Genomic DNA, 19,053 nt, shown 5'->3' with positions numbered 1-19,053 from the left:
TCAAAAACCCTGAACAACTTTTAAAAGCGAGCATTTGATAACAGAAACTCAATTTGACACTGGAAGTGATTTAAAACGTGATTTTATTGCCATTGCTGAGAACAGAGGGAATTTTTGAGGAGCCTCTTCTGAGCTAAAATTCAAATTCACCATCGAGGAGCAAAGGGAAGCAGAATCCCCGGGTCTGGGTGGATCAAACCAGGGCTGGAAGTGCTGCCTTGGCAAAGCCCTCTGGGGGTATTTGCATGGACTGGCTGTGGATAAACACCTGGTCTGGGCCAGATCAAAGCTGGGCTCCCTCCTGTTCCCTCCAGCAGCAGCCGCTCCAACACCTGAGGAAGAGCAGGGGGGAAGGAAAGGATGGGGCTGGTGGGAGCAGGGGGCGGTGCCGCTGCTGCAGAGGGAGAAGAGCAGCCTTTGGTGGGGGGCTCCTGTCAGAGCAGAGGGAAGGAAACGATCCATAATGATCCGTAAATCATCCCTTAGGATTGGGAATTGGGTCCAATCTCATTGAATGTTCCCATTAACAGCCTTTCCAGAGACATCCTGGTGGGGCTGACACTGATGGGGCAGCGCTGGGGGCACTGCTGGGATTCACTCTGGGAATGGAGAACTTGGGGCAGAGCAAGCGAAACGGGGTTCAATGAATGGCTGAAAGAGCAAAGTTCACCCAGAGACCAACCCAAACTCCTTGGCCAGACTGAGGACCATGGCCAGGTCCTGACAGGGCAGAGGGAAGGGGTAGGAGGGGTTTGGAGGGTCCGGAGTGATGCAGCCATGGGAAAGGGATGAGGGAAGCAAGCGATGGTGATGAGAAGGAATTCGTCCCTGTGAGGGTGGGGAGGCCCTGGCACAGGGTGCCCAGAGCAGCTGTGGCAGTGCCCAAGGCCAGGCTGACGGGGCTTGGAGCACCCTGGAACAGTGGGAGGTGTCCCTGCCGTGGCAGGGGTGGCACTGGGTGGGGTTTGAGGTCCCTTCCCATCCCACCCATTCCATGGTTCTGATTCTTCACACCTGAAACCCTTTGGGTGTGAAATCTTTCCTTTACGTGCTCCAGGTGCTCTGAGCCTCCGAGGGGAACAGGACCGGGGGAAGGAAGGGAAAACCAGGGAGAGAGAGGAAGGACAACCCTGGCCCAACGATGAGCTGGGGATGAGTTTGGGCTGTAACCCAGGCTTGTCGTTTCACAGGAGAGAGAATGTGCAGGTGGTCCCCAGTGGGGCCTGCAGGGACTCCTGGCCGTGCTCCCAGTCCCACCTTCCCAGGAAAGTCCCCGCGGGAGCACCTCTGTGTCCCGTGGCAGGTGGGAAGTGGCGCTTTGGTCCCTTTCACAGCAGAATCTGTCGTGTGTGACACTCGTGGCTCGGCGTGAGCGCTCCTGCTCCCGCTCGAGTGTGAGCCAAGAGCCGAGCGGGGACGGGAGACGGGAGCAGAGTTCAGCAGCAATGAGGCATCGGGTGGCAACCTCCACACCCAGGGTAATGAACACTCTCCAGGCTCCTCGGAGCTCTCCGGGAGGGAACAGCCTCAGCCAAGCTGCGTGTCCTGCGAGGGGGATGTGGAAGAGGGCATCCCGGGGGGTCCCAGGGTCCTCGTTCCTGTGGGGTTGGGATTTACTGGTTCTCCCCCAGATCAGAAACCCCCTGGGCGTGGGGAGAGCTGGGGACAGGAGGCGGGTGGGACCAGCACAGCATCTCCCCGGGAGAGGAGTCAACGTCAATGCCCCAGGAGAAATGAAGGGAGAGAGGGGAGAGGCGAGATGCTCCTCTGGACAAGCACTAAAACCATGCCAGAGGTTTCCAGCTCCTCTCTCAGCCCAGGGAGAGGTTTGGCTACACCTTCTCAGACATCCCCCTGGGCAGGGTCTGGGGGGAGTGGAGCTCCACGGACTGGCGCCGCCGGACCTCGCGCTCGGCCCAGTCCTGCTCGGGCTCGCAGCCCTTGAGGATGGCCAAGCGCTCCGAGAGGGTTTTGGCCTGCGGGAACAGGACGTAGTTGTAGAGGATCGAAGCTGCTGCAGCCCCAATCAGGGGGCCCACCCAGAACACCTGGGGAGGAGAGAAGAGTGGGGTGAGCAAAACCCAGCCTGGCTTTGAGGGGTGGGGAGGAGCTCTGAGGGACACTCTGGGGGCTTGGGTTCCTTCCTGGCAACAAAACACGAGGTCAGCTCTGCTTCGGCCATCGCTGGGGACCTGAACTCTGCTCCAGTGCCTGGATATTCCCAACCATCCCCTTCCAGCTTTCCCCCTCTGCTCAGAGCCTGGCATTAATGACAGGCCCATTGGGGATGTGCTGAGTGATGTGAGACCGTCTGCAAGAGCGTTTTCCTACCCACTCACGGATTGCTGTGGGAGGAGGAGGAGGAGGAGGAGACAGTGGCCTGGGCCAGACACCTTGGCACACATCAGGAACCAGCCGGGCTCTTTGCAGATGAAAACAATAAAATCTCCTGAGCTGGAAAGGGCCCAAGAAGTCCAGCTTCTGGCCCTGCTCAGGACAACGCCACCAATCCCACTCCGTGCCTGAGAGCACCGCCCAAATTCCCCTGGAGCTCTGGCAGGCTCAGAGCCACGGCCGTTCCCTGGGGAGCCAGGGAGTGTTCCCAAAGGTGTACCCAGATCCAGGAACCAGGAAAGCTCCCCAGGACTGGCAGCAGCTCCACATTCCATTGGTTTTTTCCCTGTGCTAAGTCATGTCAACAGACCTCACACCCCGATCCTGTTGCAACGCTCCCAGTGTGGAGTTTGGAAAAGCCAATTAAGCAGCCAGCAGCCCCACCTCCTGCTCCTAATCTCTCCATCTCTCCTCCAGCTGGGAGCTGGCATGGAAATGCCGGGATTTTGTCTGGCTTGGTGAGTTTCGAGGAATACTGGCAGTTTGGGGGCCTCCTCCAACCCAACCCCCAGAGCCGAATTCTCACCCAGTGGTCGCTGAAGTCTCCGACGACGACGGCGGGGGCGAAGGACCTGGCGGGATTCATGGAGCAGCCGGTGTAACGGATCTGCCGGGAACACCATGGTCGGTGTCAGCATTAAGCCCTTCCACCACATTTTATAAAATGTTGGGGTGTCATTAGGGTTAATCATTCCCTGAGCTGCTGCTTCACCCTCCAGCATTCCTGTTCCCGGAAAAGGGATTCCAGGAGCCGCCACGGCCTGAGTCAACCCCGTGAGGTGCCTGAGCTCGTGCGTCCCGAGCGTGGCGTTGCTGGGGGATGACTGCGGGCATGGGCTCCCAGTCCTGCCAACAATTCCCTGTCCTGCCTCTGAGGAAGGACACAGGGGCCTGTGGAGCGTTGAGGATGGAAGGTGTGGTGGGACCAACAGTGTTTTCCTGTGGGCACGGGGTGTGGGGGCTGCTTTGGGGCGTCACCCAGGTGGGATTTCCCTGAGCGTCCGTCCCAAACACTTCCCAGGCTCGTCATGCTCTTGAGAGCCCCAGCTGCCAACATGATCACTCCAGGAGAGATCCCGCGGATCCCTGGAACTCCCCATGGGACTCAAGGAGAGGCAGAGTCCAGAAATTGAAGCTTTTCATGCCAAATAAAAGCTGAGCTCAGTCCACAGCTCCCCCATGGCTTGGATGGGATTTTTCCCTCACTCCACTGGAAAACCACGGGTTACACATTCCCCTCAAGCCCGGAGACGCAGCCAAACCAACTTCGGGCATAAACAAAACGAGAACCCCAAAAGTGCCAAGTTTTGGCCCATCCACTCACCCCGAGGAGGTGCCCCACAGCCACAGAGAGGCCAATGGAGAGGGCAGGGGAGCCCAGGTTGTCCTCACGCCGCTCGTCTGTGGAAGCAAAGACGCACAGCACCAGCTGGAAGGTGAGGAACAGCTCCACCGTCACCGCCTGCCCCGTCGTGGTCTCATTGTGCAGCTGGAACGGGAGCAAAAACGTGTTCCAGGGCCGAGTTCCATGAGCGGATGGGGAATGTGGAGAGGAATCCAAAATCAGGGGGAGCCAAAGGAGACAGGGGAGATTTTGGGCACCAGAAAGAAAAAATTTCCCAGGTAGAAGAAGCGGCTCAATGGGAAATGCTCAACTGATCTCTCAGGAAATTTTATTGGCATTTTTTTGGTATTTTTCCATTTTTCTTTTCCTCATACGCAGAATGCCTTTTGGAAAAGTTTACAGGTTGCATTTTGAGGACATTGAAAAGAAATATTTTGGCATGAAAAAAGAAAAAAAATTCCCTTTCCACTTTTTTTGACTCAGAGAATTTGTCAGGTCTGATCTGGAGCTGTTCCTGGCTGCACCCCGTCTCCTCCAACTCTGTCCCTTCTTTCCCTGTGTCCCCCCAAATCTGATCCTGTTGCTCAGCGGTCCCAGGAAGGTCCTAACTGCCCTCCTGCCCGAGCTCCAGAGTCAGATCTTCCTCATTCTCCTCTCCAGTATTCCCCTCCATTTTTATCAGGATAATCTGTGCAGGCAGCAGCACATGAACAGCCCACAGGGGAAAAAAAACACCTCAAAATCCCCAGTTCCCACTTTCAGGTGGTTTAGGCTGTAAACCAGCAAAGCTGGAGCAGTCTGAGTCTCCCTTAAACCTCCTTTTATTACCCTGGGTCATTATCGGCCTAAATCCCCTTGTTCAGATTAAACCACAATCCCTCTTTTTAACCCTCTTAATCACTCTGCAGCTGAGTCCTGGCAGTGCCTCCCTGCCGTGGGAAAGGCGATTTCCGTGAGCTGCTTCCCATCCCGATCCCTGCTCCTCCCTCGCTCCGTCGGGGCTGGGTGATGCTGATCCCGGCAGGTGCCTGTGCCGCCCTGGGATGGTGGGCACGGAGGGGGGACAGCGAATCCCTGGGTTTCGGTTCCTGTCCCTCTCCGGTTATCACGTGCAGCAGTGGGGAAGGGGGTGTTGGAGGCTGGGATACCACTGGAGAATCCCCCATGGCTTCCTAAGCTTCCCTGCCTTTATTTTTTCCCTGTCTGAAGCCAGCCTGAGATCCTTGTGATGCTTTAGGGAATCCACGTGCTGCGCTTTGGGATGACCCAGCTGGATCCGGTGGGACCATCCCGCCACAATGCAAGCAACGAGCTTAATCTAATGAAAATCTGGGATTTAGACTCAAATCTCTCCCCACCACTCCAGCAACCTGGAAACTGTGGCTTTGCCAAAGCAGAGCTGGGAAGAGGCTCCCACACCAGAGGGGAAGTTGGGATGAGGCTGGGACAGGAGGAAGGCACAGGTGCTGTTTCGGACGCGTCCTTCCTTAAACCCCTGGGACCCCCAGAATCCAAGTCCCCCCCAATGCAGCCCCAGGGGAAACTGAGATGGTTCTGACTCCACGGGAGGTGTTTGTGGCCAGCTGGATCCTTCCTCTGGCTTTAGGGACATTTTTGGCACCGATACGAAAAGAGGAAACATTTCCCAGGTGGAAGAAGTGGCTCAATGGGAAATACTTGATTGACCTCAGGAAATTTTAGCCCTAAAACCAGAGGAGGAAGATGAGTCCTGCCTTCATCCCTGCTCCCGGCAGGACCCGTGGAGCAGCAGGGTCCCGGTGCTGGGCTGTGGCATTCAGAGGCTCCCTCGCCGACCCCAGAAGGTCTTTGCTGGCCACAAGCCCCTTCCTCCCATCCCTCAGCCTTCCCAAAGAGCCTGCCCAGCTTTTCCAAAGACCCTGCCCAGCCTCCCCGTGCCCTCCCAAGCCCATCCTGTGCCGAAGCCTCACCTTGTTGAGGGCCAGGCCCTCCCGGGAGTCGGCCGGGGTGATCTCGTGCAGGATGGCAGCGCCCACCACCCCCCCCAGCAGCTGGGCCACCACGTAGAAGAGGGCACGGAGCAGGGAGAGCTGCGAGCCCAGGAGACAGCCCAGGGTCACGGCGGGGTTGATGTGGGCACCGCTGACGTGGCCCAGGGCCTGCACCAGGGTCCCGATGGCCAGGCCGAAGGCCAGCGCGATCTGCAGGGTGCTCGGGGCCGGCGCTGAGGGCCAGTTCAGGGCAGAGCCGAGGCCGAAGAGGACGAAGACCAAAGTCGCCAGGAATTCCGCCAAGACGGCCCTGGTGAAGGCGATGGAGCGCAGTTCCCACATCATGGAGGCTCCCAGGAGTGACCCTGCCCGGAGTGTCCTCAGTGCCCACCTGCTGCTGTGTCCCTGAGGATGAGCTGGGACAACGTTTATATATCTGGAGGCGGGGGGGCCACAGGATCAGCTGCTGAAGGAGATGGGATCGTGGTCCCAGGAAATCTGATGCTTTTTTCCTTCCGTGTTCCAGCTGAGGGAACATCAGATCCTGCCCCTTCTATTAAAGCCAGGGAATGCAGCCACCCTCGGGAGGTCACACATCAGCCTCCAGCAGTGCTGGGAAGGATGGTTCCCGTTCTCCTGGGCTTCCTTAGCTGGGATCTATCCCTTGAGCTGCCGTTGCAGCTGGACCCTGGGAGCATGGGAAGGGCAGGGAGCAACGGGGGGTCTGTGGAGCTGGAGCTGAGGTCGGGTTGTGTTGAAAAATCAGGCTGTGATTTAACAACCAGAAAAATCCAGGAACACGGAGGGATTCCTGGGGGTGTCCTGTGCAGGGTCAGGGGCTGGAGTCAATGATCCTTGAGGGTCTCTTCCAGCTGAGGATATTCCACGATTCCATGCAAAGTGAGTGCAGGGGAGGCACAAAACTCCAGGTGATTCACTACAGCTCAGCTCCTCAGAGTACCAGAATTTTGCAGCCTGGGCACAGATTTCCTACCCAGAAAATTGGGAACCAGTCCCAAAGCAATGACTGTCAGAAATTCCTGTGTGAAAATGTGACCGCAGGGCTGGAGCACCAACTGTGCCCTAATTATGGCCATTTTGGCCAACTCAGCTCTTCAGAAACATCCTTTTAGTTCTTGGTGTCAATCCCAGAGCGAGATTTTCTTCTCTGGGATTTGATTCTTCCCATCTGCTCCTTGCCCAGAAAGTTTCTCTTCCCTTTTCTCCATTTCCCGTTCCTGAGGGATGTCTGTAGAGCCTTTTCCTTGCCCTGTCACTGGGGGTGGTGGCTTTACTGGAAACTGAGGAGCTGGTTCTTGTTTTCCTCTCCAGAGCTGACTCTGTGGTGGGGTTGCTCCTCCTGGATGGAGCTGTAGCTGGAAGGGCCATTTTATCCCAGAGGGATGCAGAGGACCAGGTGTCCATTTCTGGGCTCTAACAGAGGCTCTTGCCCTACAATAAACTGAGTATTTTTCCTTTCCAGAGGAGCTGTGCAAGTGCCACGGAACTGCTGGGAAACGTTCCATATTGCTGGAATTATATCATGGAATCATGGCGCATCCCAAGCTGGAAGGGACCCACAGGGAGATGTGAAGGTTCTTTTCTCCATGACAGGTGGGGAACCGAGCTCCCAGGCGAGCAGAGGATGGATGTGGGTCCCTTCCAATGGAACGGTTCTTGTCTTCCCCCTTCTCCCTTCTCGTCCCCCTTCCTTCCTCCTCCTCTTTCCCCTCCCCCCTTCTCATTCCCCTTCCCCCTTCTTTTCCCCCTTCCTCCTTCCTCTTTTCCCTTCTCTTTCCCTCTCCTCTCCCTCTCTTCCCTCTAAAACAAGGTGTTTGTGGGAATATTGCTCTTAACAAGTGGGGGACTCTGGGAAGAACAAGTCCAGCCTGTGGCTGAGTCTGAACAAGGTGGGATTGTGGTCCTATAAAACCTTTTCCTCTGAAAATCCTCCCTTTGGATTGCATCCCGCCCCGGCATCTCTCCAGCCAGAGCTTTTCCATCAGTGGAGTCAGTCCCATAGCACAGGTTTGGAGGCTAAAGGGGTTTGGGTGCTGCTGAGCCTCGGGATCGTGGTCCTGGCCAGGCTCGTGCTCCACGTGCCTGGCACAGGGCTCAGCCCTACTCAGGGCAGGAGTTACTCAGGGCTGCAATTACTGCAGGGAGGATGGAGAGCAAATCCGGGTAATTAGTGGAGCTCATACCCTGCCTGATTAGTGGTTACTTGTGGGGAGTGTGGGGATGTCTCAGTGCTCAGGACTAATTAAAAGGAAGAAGTCAGCAGGATTAGTTCTGAGCAACTTAGAATTCCAACCTCATGGTCCTGAGTTTTGTCTGGAGATGCAAAACTCATTGCAGCTCATTTGTACTGAGCTTGGAGATGTTGGTCCTGAAACTGGAGATGTTTGTGTTGAGCGTAGAGGGGTCTGTGCCATGGTTGGACTGCGGGGAAAGGGTCAGAGCTGCATTTTGAGACCGGCTGTGGTGGGGTTCATGACCTGTGCTGGGAGATGGTGTTTTCCAGTAAGAACAGCCCATCCCAGTTTTCTCCAGAGACCGCCAGCACTGTAATCCCACTGCTTTTACAGAGGAATCCATGCACGGCACACAACCAGGCCCTGCTGACTCCAGGCGCTGAGCCAGTGGCAGAGCCAAGGTTTCCTGGGAAAAGTGGGAGACCCCAGAAGCTGAAGGGTTGGGAATGGGCTCTTGAATCTGTGCTTGTGTCTACAAGGGGGTCCTGGAGCTGCTGGAGGTGATGGAAATGTGGCTTTCCACCTCACCCCAGGTGTGCTGCTGCTTTGGGAGCAGCCAGGAGCATTCCAGCCCTGCAGGGAGCCCGATGAATTTGGGAAAGTGCATTATTTTACCTGTTAACCCCAGCTCCTGGAGTGTGATGGTGTTATCGGCCCTCCCCGGGACCAAGTGCAAATTTAATGATCTCGAGGACAGGGTTGGCATCTGCAGAAAGTTGGAACCCATATGGGTGCCTCACGTTTGAACCCCGTGTTGGAACCTCATGTTGATGCCTCATGCTGGTGCCCTGTTTTGGAGCCCCATGTTGGTGTCTTACGTTTGGAGCCTCATGTTTGGAGCCCATGTTGATGCCCTGTGTTCGTGCCTCATCTTTGTGTCCTGTGTTGGAACCCCATGTTTGGAACCCCATGTTTGGTGCCCCGTGTCGGTGCCCATGTTTGGAACCCTGTGTTGGTGCTCATGCTGGTGCCTCAGGTTTGAGCCCCGTGTTGGGGCCCCCCTGTTTGGAACCCCACGTTAGTGCCCGTGTTCAAGCCCATGTGGATTCCCTGTGCTGATGTCCCTTGTTGGAACCCCATGTTGGAACCCCTTGTTGGTGCCCTGTGTGGATTCCCTGTGCTGGTGCCTCATGTTTGGAGCCCTGTATTGGTGTCTCATGTTGGAACCCCGTGTTTGGAACCCCGTGTGGGTTCCCTGTATTTGGAACCCCATTTTGGTGCCCTATGTTGGAACCCCGTGTTGGAGCCCCGTGTTGGTGCCCACATTTGGAGCTCTGTTTTTGTAACAGTGTGTTGGTGCCCAGTGTTTGAACCCCGTGTTTGGAGCCGCATGTGGGTTCCCCATGTTTGGAACCCTGTGCTTGGAGCCCTGTGTTGGTGCCTATGTTGGTGCCCTGTGTGGGTTCCCTGTGTTTGGACCCCGTGTTGGTGTCCATGTTTGGACCCCATATTTGGACCTCGTGTTGGTGTCTGTGTTTGGAACCCCATGTTGGCATCCGTGTTTGGAACCCTTGTGTGGTGTCTGTGTTTGGACCCCATGTTCGGACCCCCGGTTGGTGTCCGTGTTTGGAACCCCTGTGTTGGTGTTCGTGTTTGAACCCCATGTTGGTGTCCATGTTTGGACCCCATGTTTGGACCCCTGGTTGGTGTCCATGTTTGGATCCCGTGTTGGTGTCCATGTTTGGACCCCGTGTTGGTGTCCATGTTTGGAACCCCTGTGTTGGTGTTCATGTTTGAACCCCATGTTGGTGTCCATGTTTGGACCCCATGTTTGGACCCCTGTGTTGGTGTCCGTGTTTGGAACCCCTGTGCTGGTGTTCATGTTTGAACCCCATGTTGGTGTCCATGTTTGGACCCCATGTTTGGACCCCTGGTTGGTGTCCATGTTTGGACCCCGTGTTGGTGTCCATGTTTGGAACCCCTGTGTTGGTGTTCATGTTTGAACCCCATGTTGGTGTCCATGTTTGGACCCCATGTTTGGACCCTGGTTGGTGCCTGTGTTTGGACCTCTGGCTGTGTCCATGTTTGGAACCCCTGTGTTGGTGTCCATGTTTGGACCCCATGTTGGTGTCCATGTTTGGAACCCCTGTGTTGGTGTCCATGTTTGGACCCCATGTTGGTGTCCATGTTTGGAACCCCATGTTGATGTCCATGTTTGGGCCCCGTGCTGGTGCAGCAGGAAAGGTCCCCGTGCCACATTTTGAGGAATGTTTTGGAGGTGCCACATTTTGAAGAACGTTTTGCAAGGCAGGGAACGGTTCTTGCACAACCAGGAGCTCCTCCAGTGCTTTAGATGACCCTGATATCTCTGCTCCCCTGGCTTCCAGGAAAGTATAAACATCCTGAGGTATCTCCATTCCATCTGAAATACCTCGGAGCCACAAAAAGATTTATTGCATAAACAACGGGCAGTTTTCCTGCTTGGATCTGATCCGTCACTGGAGTCCCATGTGCTGCCCAGACCCCACTGGAAATCCCATTTTTTGCTCTTTTCTGGGAGCAGGGAACACCTGCAGGCAACTCCCCCTCCTCTAAAACAGTCTAAGGGACAACTTGAACTCCTGCTTCCCATGGCAGCAAACGCCCTTTTCATAGGACACTGGAGAATCCACCACTGGAATAAGGCTTAGTACAAACTTTGTACGAACTGGGCTGGTTTTGGTTCTGCTGTTCCTTGAAATGCAAGATTTCTGTCCCACAAAGGAGGGGGAAAACTGGAATGGGTAAAACTGGAATGGGTAAAGCTGGAATCCTCTCTCAGGGAGTTCTCCAGGAGCAGCCCTTAAAAGAAAAAAATTAAATTCTTGTACTGTGACAAATCCTGTTCTTGGTTGAGGTTCTCTGTTGGCTGCCTGGAAAAGTGGATGTGCTGGAGCCTTTGGTCCCATCGTGTTCCCCAGCAGAATGTGGGGAATGGCAGCCGTGGGCTTGGGAAGCAGCGCAGATGGGAATGAGGGAATGGACTCATCTGTGTTGGGAGCAGCAGGGGCAGAAACCCCTTGGCCTGGCTTCCACCAGGAATGAACCCCTCGGCCTGGCTTCCACCTGGAATGAACCCCTCGGCCTGGCTTCCACCAGGAATGAACCCCTCGGCCTGGCTTCCACCTGGGAACGGGAGCACCTGCAGCAGCAGTTTGGCTCCAGGGACCTTTGCACCCTGGATGTCCTGATCCTGGTGGGCATTTCCCAGACAGGAGGCTGTGGGTGGGGGTCCCTCAGCAGGGACAGGACCAAACACGGGTCCCTCACTGTCCCCTGAGCTGGGTTTTTCCAGGATTTGGCTCCTGCTGCCTGATTCCAAACTGGTTTGGGTTGGAAAGGACATTGAAGACCACTGAATTCCAGCCCCTGCCATGGGCAGGGACACCTCCCACTGCCCCAGGCTGCTCCAGGCCCCAATGTCCAGCCTGGCCTTGGGCACTGCCAGGGATCCAGGGGCAGCCCCAGCTGCTCTGGGAAATCCATTCTGGGGCCTCCCCACCCCCACAGGGAGGAATTCCTGCCGAATATCCCATCCATCCCTGCCCCCTGGCACTGGGAAGCCATTCCCGGTGTCCTGTCCCTCCATCCCTTGTCCCAAGCCCCTCTCCAGCAGGGAGCAGTGAGGGAGGGGGTTGATGTCCCTTTTGGTGACCATCAGGAGAAGGGATCTTCTCCCACTGCCCAATTCCATCCAAAGGACGTTCACCCTGGGGAGCAAAGCTGGGAACAAATCCCCACCTTCTCTGCCTTTCAGGCCGAGTCCTAAATCCCTTTTCACATGAAGCTTCCATTGGCCCTGGCTGTGTTTGTTGTTCCTTTGGGAGGCACAGGGATTATTACAGCCCCGATTCCCTCCAGTGCCTCCCGAAGGGACCTTGGGTGCGGGCCAGGAGCAGAACCCGCCTGAGAAGCTTTGCTTGGTTTCTTTGTCCCATCTCAAGGACTTGCAAGTTCAGTCCTGAATGTTTGCCCAGGCTTTAGTGCAGGCAGACAGCAAGACTGGTGTTGCCGGAGCCGGGCTGAGGATCCTGCCAGGATCAGGACATTCCCAGAGCTGTGGAGACCATGGAGCCTTTTGGCCCAGCAGGAATCATGGAACAGTTTGGGTTGGAAAGGACCTTAAAGCCCATCCTGTCCCACCCCTGCCACGTGCAGGGACACCTCCCACTGTCCCAGGCTGCTCCCAGCCCCATCCAGCCTGGCCTTGGACACTTCCAGGGATGAGAGAGCCAGAGCTGCTCTGGGATATGGCCATTCCCAACATCCCGTGCCATCAGAGATGGAATCTGGGGCCTCCCTTTAACCCCACCTAAGGCAGGGCAGAAAAGAGAACGTTCTTCCCATGTTTGGGTGCTGAAGTTCAGGCCAGCGCATATAAACACTTATATGAAAATAATTAATGCTTTTCTCTCAAATCCATGGAACAACCCAAGTCAAGCCCCAGGACATCCAGAAACCAGCAGATTCTCAAGTGATGGAGCCCCCGTGGCCACGCGGGGTGCCGGAAGCTCTTTGCCACCTGCCCGGGCAGGAATGTGACATCGGTGAGGAGCAGGGAGGGTGGGACACGACCCTGCTGACAGAGCTGGGCAGGAGAGCTCGGCTCGGCTGCTGCGGGGTTTGTTTGCACAACCAAACACCTCAAAGAGCCCCAGAGCTGCGGGTGGGACTGGGGAGTGGCTGTGACATCGTGCGGTGACACGGGGCAGTGACACAGAGCGGTGGCACGGAGCGGTGACGAGCAGTGACACGGGGCAGTGCTGCGCTTTCCTCATTTTATGTAAATCTCAGTAATCCAGGGCCGTGGGCTGGAAGGGAATGAGCTCCAGGGAGATGCCAGCTCCAGGTGACCCCAGAGTTAAAAAACAGAATTCAAAACAGCGTTAGATGCTGCTGGGAATTGCTCCTGGTGGTGGCTCTAGGAACGATGTCCCGTATCCCCTCCAGGCCTGAATCCTGCAGCCCCTTGTTCCCTGTCCCCTCCTGTCCTGTCCCCTGCACGTTATCCCTGTGTCAGCGCCTTTCCTGGGGAGCTGCTCCTGCTGAGGGGGTGCAGGGATGGGCAGGGAAAGAAGAGGATTACTCCAAAAATCCCTCTAAAAACCAGCTGGGATTGAGGGGGAAAGAAAAAGGTTTTTGGCTTCTCTCACCTGTGCCCAAGGTCAGTCCATGGCCCTCGTGGGCCAGATGCAGCAGAGGAAGGGCAGGGGACTTTGGGGTCCACAGGGAAAAAACAAGGATCATTTTCAGTCTGAGATGCAGCAATCAGAGGAAGCCGGAGGAAATGCTGGATTGCACCAAATCCCTCCCAGCCTTTACATGGAATATTTTCAAATCAATTTCTGAGTAAGAAGCTGCTTCTGCCTCTGCTTTGGAGGAGTGTGGAGCTGGGAGCTGGGTACGGAATCGGGATCTGGATGTGGAGCTGGGATCAGGGTTTGGAATTGAAATCTGGGTGTTGGAGCTGAGACCTGGGTGTGGATTTGGGGCTGGGATCTGGGTATGGATCTGGGATCTGGGTATGGAGCTGGGATCTGGAGTGGATCTGGAATCTGGATGTGGAGCTGGGATCGGGATGTGGAGCTGGGATCGGGATGTGGAGCTGGGATCTGGGTGTGGAGCTGGGATCTGTGTGAGAAGCTGGGATCTGGGTGTGGAGCTGGGATCTGTGTGAGGAGCTGGGGTCTGGGTGTGGAGCTGGGCTCTGGATGTGGAGCTGGGATCTGTGTGAGGAGCTGGGGTCTGGGTGTGGATCTGGGCTCTGGATGTGGATCTGGGCTCTGGATGTGGAGCTGGGGTCTGGGTGTGGATCTGGGCTCTGGATGTGGAGCTGGGGTCTGGGTGTGGAGCTGGGGTCTGGGTGTGGAGCTGGGCTCTGACAGCCCCAGCATTCCCAGTGCTGGGTTCCCGAGTCCAGTGGGGTTTGTGCAGGACCAGTTGATCGCTTGGAGGTCGATCCCACCCAGGATGGGGTCCAGGGAAGTCACGGTGCAGCCGCTGGGCCAAGGCTGGCCCAGAGCCTGGAGGACAGGGATGGTTTCTGTGGGCATCCACCAGCTGCCCCCAGCCTGAAATTGTCCTTCTGGGACTGGAAGGGATTGGGAGCCATTCCTGGGCTCTGGGAGAGCATCAGGAGCAAGGCTGGGAGCTTGTGATGAATTCCCAGAGTTCCATCCCATGGAAAGGCCTCCACAGCCGTCAGGGTTGGCTGTAGCTCTTCCCACCAGGCCGGATTCCACAGAGGTCTCCGTGTGATCAACAGCTGGGGAAGGGCTGGGACAGGCTCTAAAACTGCTCCCAAAATTTCTGTTTTCATGCTGGAGGTGCAGACCCAACCTCCCGCTGTCCAATTTTCCGTGGAAGGGCCATTTATCTTCCCTCCTGCCGTCCCCTTCCACGGCCCCGTTCACCTCCCATCCTCCACGTCCCTCCTTCTCCCTCCGCTTCCCGGCCCTTCCCAGACCCCTCCCCAAGGCCGAGGCTGAAATGGAGAGAACCCAAAGCGGGTTCTGTAAAGCCTCTGGCTCCTTCCCACTGCGGAGGAGAAAGGGGAGGGTGAGGGCTCAGGGTGGGATATTTTTGTTTGTGGTGCCCGGATTTCAGTGGGGTTTGGGCGCGGTCAGGCCTGGGTTGGGATTTGCCCTCCTGCCACGGTACAGAGACTTTTGGAGGAGTTTTGGTTTTGAATTTGGGCTGTGGCTCTGATTTCCTCCTGTGCCCGTGCCTGTGCTGATGGGCTTTGGCCTCACTGTCGCTGTGATTTGTTTTGCCTCTCTGAGCTGTGCTGAGGCTTGGGGAGCACTGGCAGCTCCTCGAGGCCGTGTCAGCCAGTCCAGCGTGAGCAAAGCTCTGAAATCCTCTTTTGGGTGGGGACGGAGCTGCCCAGGGAGCTCAGGATTTCATTTTGCTGCTCCAGCGGAGCTCGTGAATCTGCTGCTGTGGAATCCAAGAGGGGCTGGGTCTTGCTGGGGGTGGAGGAGCTTTGCTGTACCCCAAAAACTGGGAAAATCCACCCAAAGAGTACAAATGAAGACTAAAAAAATTCTGCCTGGAGGTGTGGGGGGTAAAGGTCCCAGCGTGGGACAGGGAGACCCGGGGAAGCCCCAGGTCCATCCCGGGAGGGATGGAGCAGGTCCCTCGTGGTGGAACAGGAGGAGAGAAATCTGCCCCCATTTAGGAGCTGAAGGTGCTTCCCAGGCAGAGATTCCCGACCCAGCAAGGACATGAGAGCAGGGATATCCTGGGGATGGTGGGGATTAGGGAGGAAAGAGAAGAAGGAAGTGGCTTTTGGGATCTCTGGAGCCACACAAAGGAGGGCGGCGAGGTCTTTGTGTCCTGGGGATGAAGGTGAGGGGGGCATCAGCCATGGGCTTGGCGATGGGACACTGCCGCAAAAACCAGGAGAGGTTTAGTTCAGATATTGGGAAGAAATTCCTCCCTGTGGGGGTGGGGAGGCCCCAGAATGGATTTCCCAGAGCAGCTGTGGCTGCCCCTGGATCCCTGGAAGTGGCCAGGGTCAGGCTGGACATTGGGGCTTGGAGCAGCCTGGGGCAGCAGGAGCTGCCCCTGCCCTGGTCCCTTCCAACCCAAACCATTCCAGGATTCCCTGGTTCTACGGTTCCACTCCTGAGACATCCTTAGGCCAAGATGGGAAATGGCCTCACTCCTAAATTTGGGCTTTCAGAGCAGAGACAGAGGATCCTTCCAGGAGAACACCAGCAAACCTGGATTTTGAGCCAACTGCCGGAAATTCGGGCTCTGGAACCACAGAGCCGGGAATATCCTGAGTTGGAAAGGACCCACAGGGATCATCCAAGTCCTTCCTCCATCTCCTCTGCTGGGCACGATGCAGCTGAGTCACCGCCACAGTCACCCCTGCAGTGGGAACGGTGCCAGACGTTCCCGTGGCCATCCCTGGGCTGTGTTATATAAAGTCCCTTCGCAGGTGCCGCGGAGGTGTCGCTCCGAGCGTCCCCAAACCTGTTCTGCTCCCCCTCCCAGGTGGGACTCGGAGTTCTTGTGCAATTCCTGCCCTCCAGCAGCCCGGGCTGCACCCGGGGGCAGGACAGGCTCCGCCGGCAGCGGGCAGGGAACGGCTGCCAAGGCCTGAGAGCTGCGCAGTTTAATCCTGGGCAGAGCTGGGCTGGATCCCAGTGTTTGCTCAGGCCCTGGGAGCGCGTGGAGCTGCTCCGCTCTGACGTGGGATCGCGGATTTTGCTCCTGTTTGTTCTTTCGTGTCCCCACTGCTGCCTGTGATCCCTGGAGATCTCACACCACAGCTCTGGATGTGTTTAAAGAAGTAAATCAGGCCCAAATGTCTCCAAACACCCAAATCCTGCCATTGCCTTGGTCCCACGGCAAAATGCAGGAATGAACCGGGAGCTTCCCCTGCTCCTCACAGGTCCTGCCCACCATGGCAGGCTGAGCCCTCGGTAATTAGAGTGGCCTCCTCAGGGTTATAATTAATGTTCCCTGGCAGCTGGGAGCCCAAGACTGGGAGGACAGCTCAATTTGTGGGATTCCCCTCCAGGCAATGGGAAACTGGAGGCGTAAAGGGGGTGCTGGAAGGGGGGTTTGGGGCAGGAGCTCTCCAGGCCTGAGTGCAGAAACCCGGGAGAACATTCCCATCCCATTCAGGCTCATCCAGCTCCTTCTCCCGCATGTTCCATCCTTCAGGAACATCCTGGCGAGGAAGGAAGGGACATTTCAGCCGGCTGAGAGCAGAGGCAGGAGCTGGCCGGGAAGGGAGATGGGAGCAGGGAATCATGGAATGAGTGGGGGGTGGGAAGGGACCTTAAAGCTCGTCCAGTCCCAGGCCAGGGGCACCTCCCACTGCCCCAGGCTGCTCCAGGTCCCAATGTCCAGCCTGGCCTTGGGCACTGCCAGGGATCCAGGGGCAGCCCCAGCTGCTCTGGGAAATCCATTCCGGGGCCTCCCCACCCTCACAGGGAGGAATTCCTTCCTCACATCCAATCTAAATCTTTCCTGATTAGTTTAAAACCGTTCTCCCTTGTCCTATCCAGGTTTCCATCTCTCATGGAGAAGAAGCTCCAAGGCTGACAGCCCTGGGAAGCTCCCTGGGATGCTGGCAGGGCTCTGCCCCTCAAGGACAAGGAGGTTTTAATTTCTTTTGTCCTCCAAACCCCTCTCCGTGCGTTCCCTGATGTTCCCAGCCTGCATGTTAATCCCCCATCCAGGGACCAGGGATTTAGCATTAATAATCCATGGATAATTCAGCAGCCTGGGGTAAATTCCTGAATTTTTAATATTTTATTTTGAAGTCCATGGCAGCACTTTCACTGGCAGGGGGGTTTTCCCTCTTGGGATAGGGGAGAGGGTATTTACCGAGGGCCTCTGGGTGTGCCACTGTGGATGTTGGTGCAGCAAATCCCTTAATTATCCCATTAGGTTCCCTTTCCTTTGTTTTTGATGTGATTGAGTGTTCAGCAAAGTTGTTTTAATCCTACGAAATCCCTGCTGGATTTGGCTGGGTGTGGCCTGGACAGATTTTTTGTTACCATTATTTCCCAGTCTGAGTGTCAAAGGGAAGAGTGAGGAGGGGAATGGCCGGAGTTGGGTTTGGGCTGGAGCTGCACGGGGGTGCCGGACACCCGGATCTGGGATCTCCTGCTGCACCTGTGGGACTGGGACCTAGAGACAATGAACCCTTGGGAGGACCCTGGCACATTTGGGAGCTTCCAGCTCAAGCAGGAGAACCAGGATCCAGGCTTGGAGCGGCTTTTCTGGGGGCGGGATGGTCCCTGCAAGCCTGAGGGATCTGCTCTTCATCGCTGCGGGCTGCGCAGAGTCATCCTCACCTTCTCCGGGACCAAGCAGAGCCTTGAGGGCTCTCCCAGATGGTTCTCCTGGCTCAGGAAGGATGAGGTGGTTCCTCAGAGCCCCACGCGGGTGCTGCCTCTTGGTGCTGGATTTGGTGCCAGGCTGGGCCAGGAGGGGACACCGAGATCCCCTGAGAGCCCGGGGGTGGGGATGGCCCTGCTGGACACCGGCCGGAGCTGAGCCAGGGAGGGTCAGGGTGGACATCGGGAAAGGTTCTTCCCCAGAGGGTGTCAGGCTCCCCAGGGAATGGGCACGGCCCTGAGGCTGCCGGAGCTCCGGGAGCCTTTGGACAGCACTCTCGGGCACAGGGTGGGATTTTGGGGTGTCCGTGCAGGGCCAGGGGTTGGACTGGATGACCCTTGGGGTCCCTTCCCACTGAGGATATTCCCTGAACAGAGCAGTGCAGAGGCTGGAATCTCTTCCCTGCTGTTTTTATCCAGGAGGAGCTGCTGTGGTTGTTGCTTTGCTGGGAGTTTTTCCTCTCCCAGACCCAACATTTCAGCACTTTAAGCCTTTCCAGCCGGGGATGGAGCGTGTGGGATCTGGAGGTAACGCTCCAAGGAGTCTGGCTTGGCTGGGGAGCAGAGCCCTGTGGGTTCCTGGTGTCACAAAGCACCCGGAGTTTCTGTTCCCGAGCCCTTGGCCCCTTGGCCAGGCCGCTACTGGAAGGCGCTGACCAGCTGAGCGTGTTGGAGGTTCTTTATCCATCCTGGTGCTCAGTTATTTATCCGTGGTTATTTATCCGTCCTTGTTCCAGGTTATCTGTCCATCCTCACCCTCGCGGAGCAGCCGGAACCAGGGAACCAATGCTGGCTTCAGTTTCTCTCCCTCCCCTGGGACCTGCGCAGGTTTTGCAGCCCTTGCCCAGCCCCAGGAGAATGAAGCCCTCGAGGAGCCGGCGGTTAAGTGGCCCTTAATTGATTCGGAATAATCCTGACAGGTCCTGCGGAATCGCCCCTTTCCAACTGAATGGCTCGGGCTGGGTCTGTGCGGATGCCAACGCGGCTTTGCTTGGCTGCATTCCTGCCCTTCCAGCTCGTGCTTTCCTTTTAACCCTTCCTTTCCCGGCCTCTCGGCAGAATCCAGGAATGGGGAGGGATTTTCCACCCCGTTTCCCTGCAGAGATTCCTCACCTTCTCTGCGCTGCGCTCGGCGAGCCTGAATTTGTCGCTGTTTTTTTCGCCGTGCGGTGCTCAGAACAGCTGATTTATTGTTTGTACCTCTGTTACTGACCTGGCCAGCTCAGGGGTGACCGGACGGGGCTGGG

At 56.7% G+C, this 19,053-nt stretch overlaps 1 protein-coding gene across 1 annotated transcript; it reads right to left on the bottom strand.

Annotated features, from left to right (window-relative positions):
* Nucleotides 1–1,832: 1,832 nt before the first annotated feature.
* Nucleotides 1,833–6,054, bottom strand: AQP2 (aquaporin 2; the record flags this gene model as incomplete). The annotated part of the gene is made up of 4 exons (XM_082299181.1): nucleotides 1,833–2,048; nucleotides 2,921–3,001; nucleotides 3,719–3,883; nucleotides 5,689–6,054. 4 exons carry the CDS (start codon nucleotides 6,052–6,054, stop codon nucleotides 1,833–1,835), a joined length of 828 nt encoding a protein of 275 aa, XP_082155307.1.
* Between the last annotated feature and the right edge of the window lie 12,999 nt (nucleotides 6,055–19,053).

Source organism: Coloeus monedula, assembly GCF_965178545.1.
Source record: "Coloeus monedula genome assembly, chromosome: 30".
NCBI lineage: Eukaryota > Metazoa > Chordata > Aves > Passeriformes > Corvidae > Coloeus > Coloeus monedula.
The sequence above is the reverse complement of the archived record's forward strand: the minus strand, read 5'-3'. Positions and strand labels throughout refer to the sequence as shown.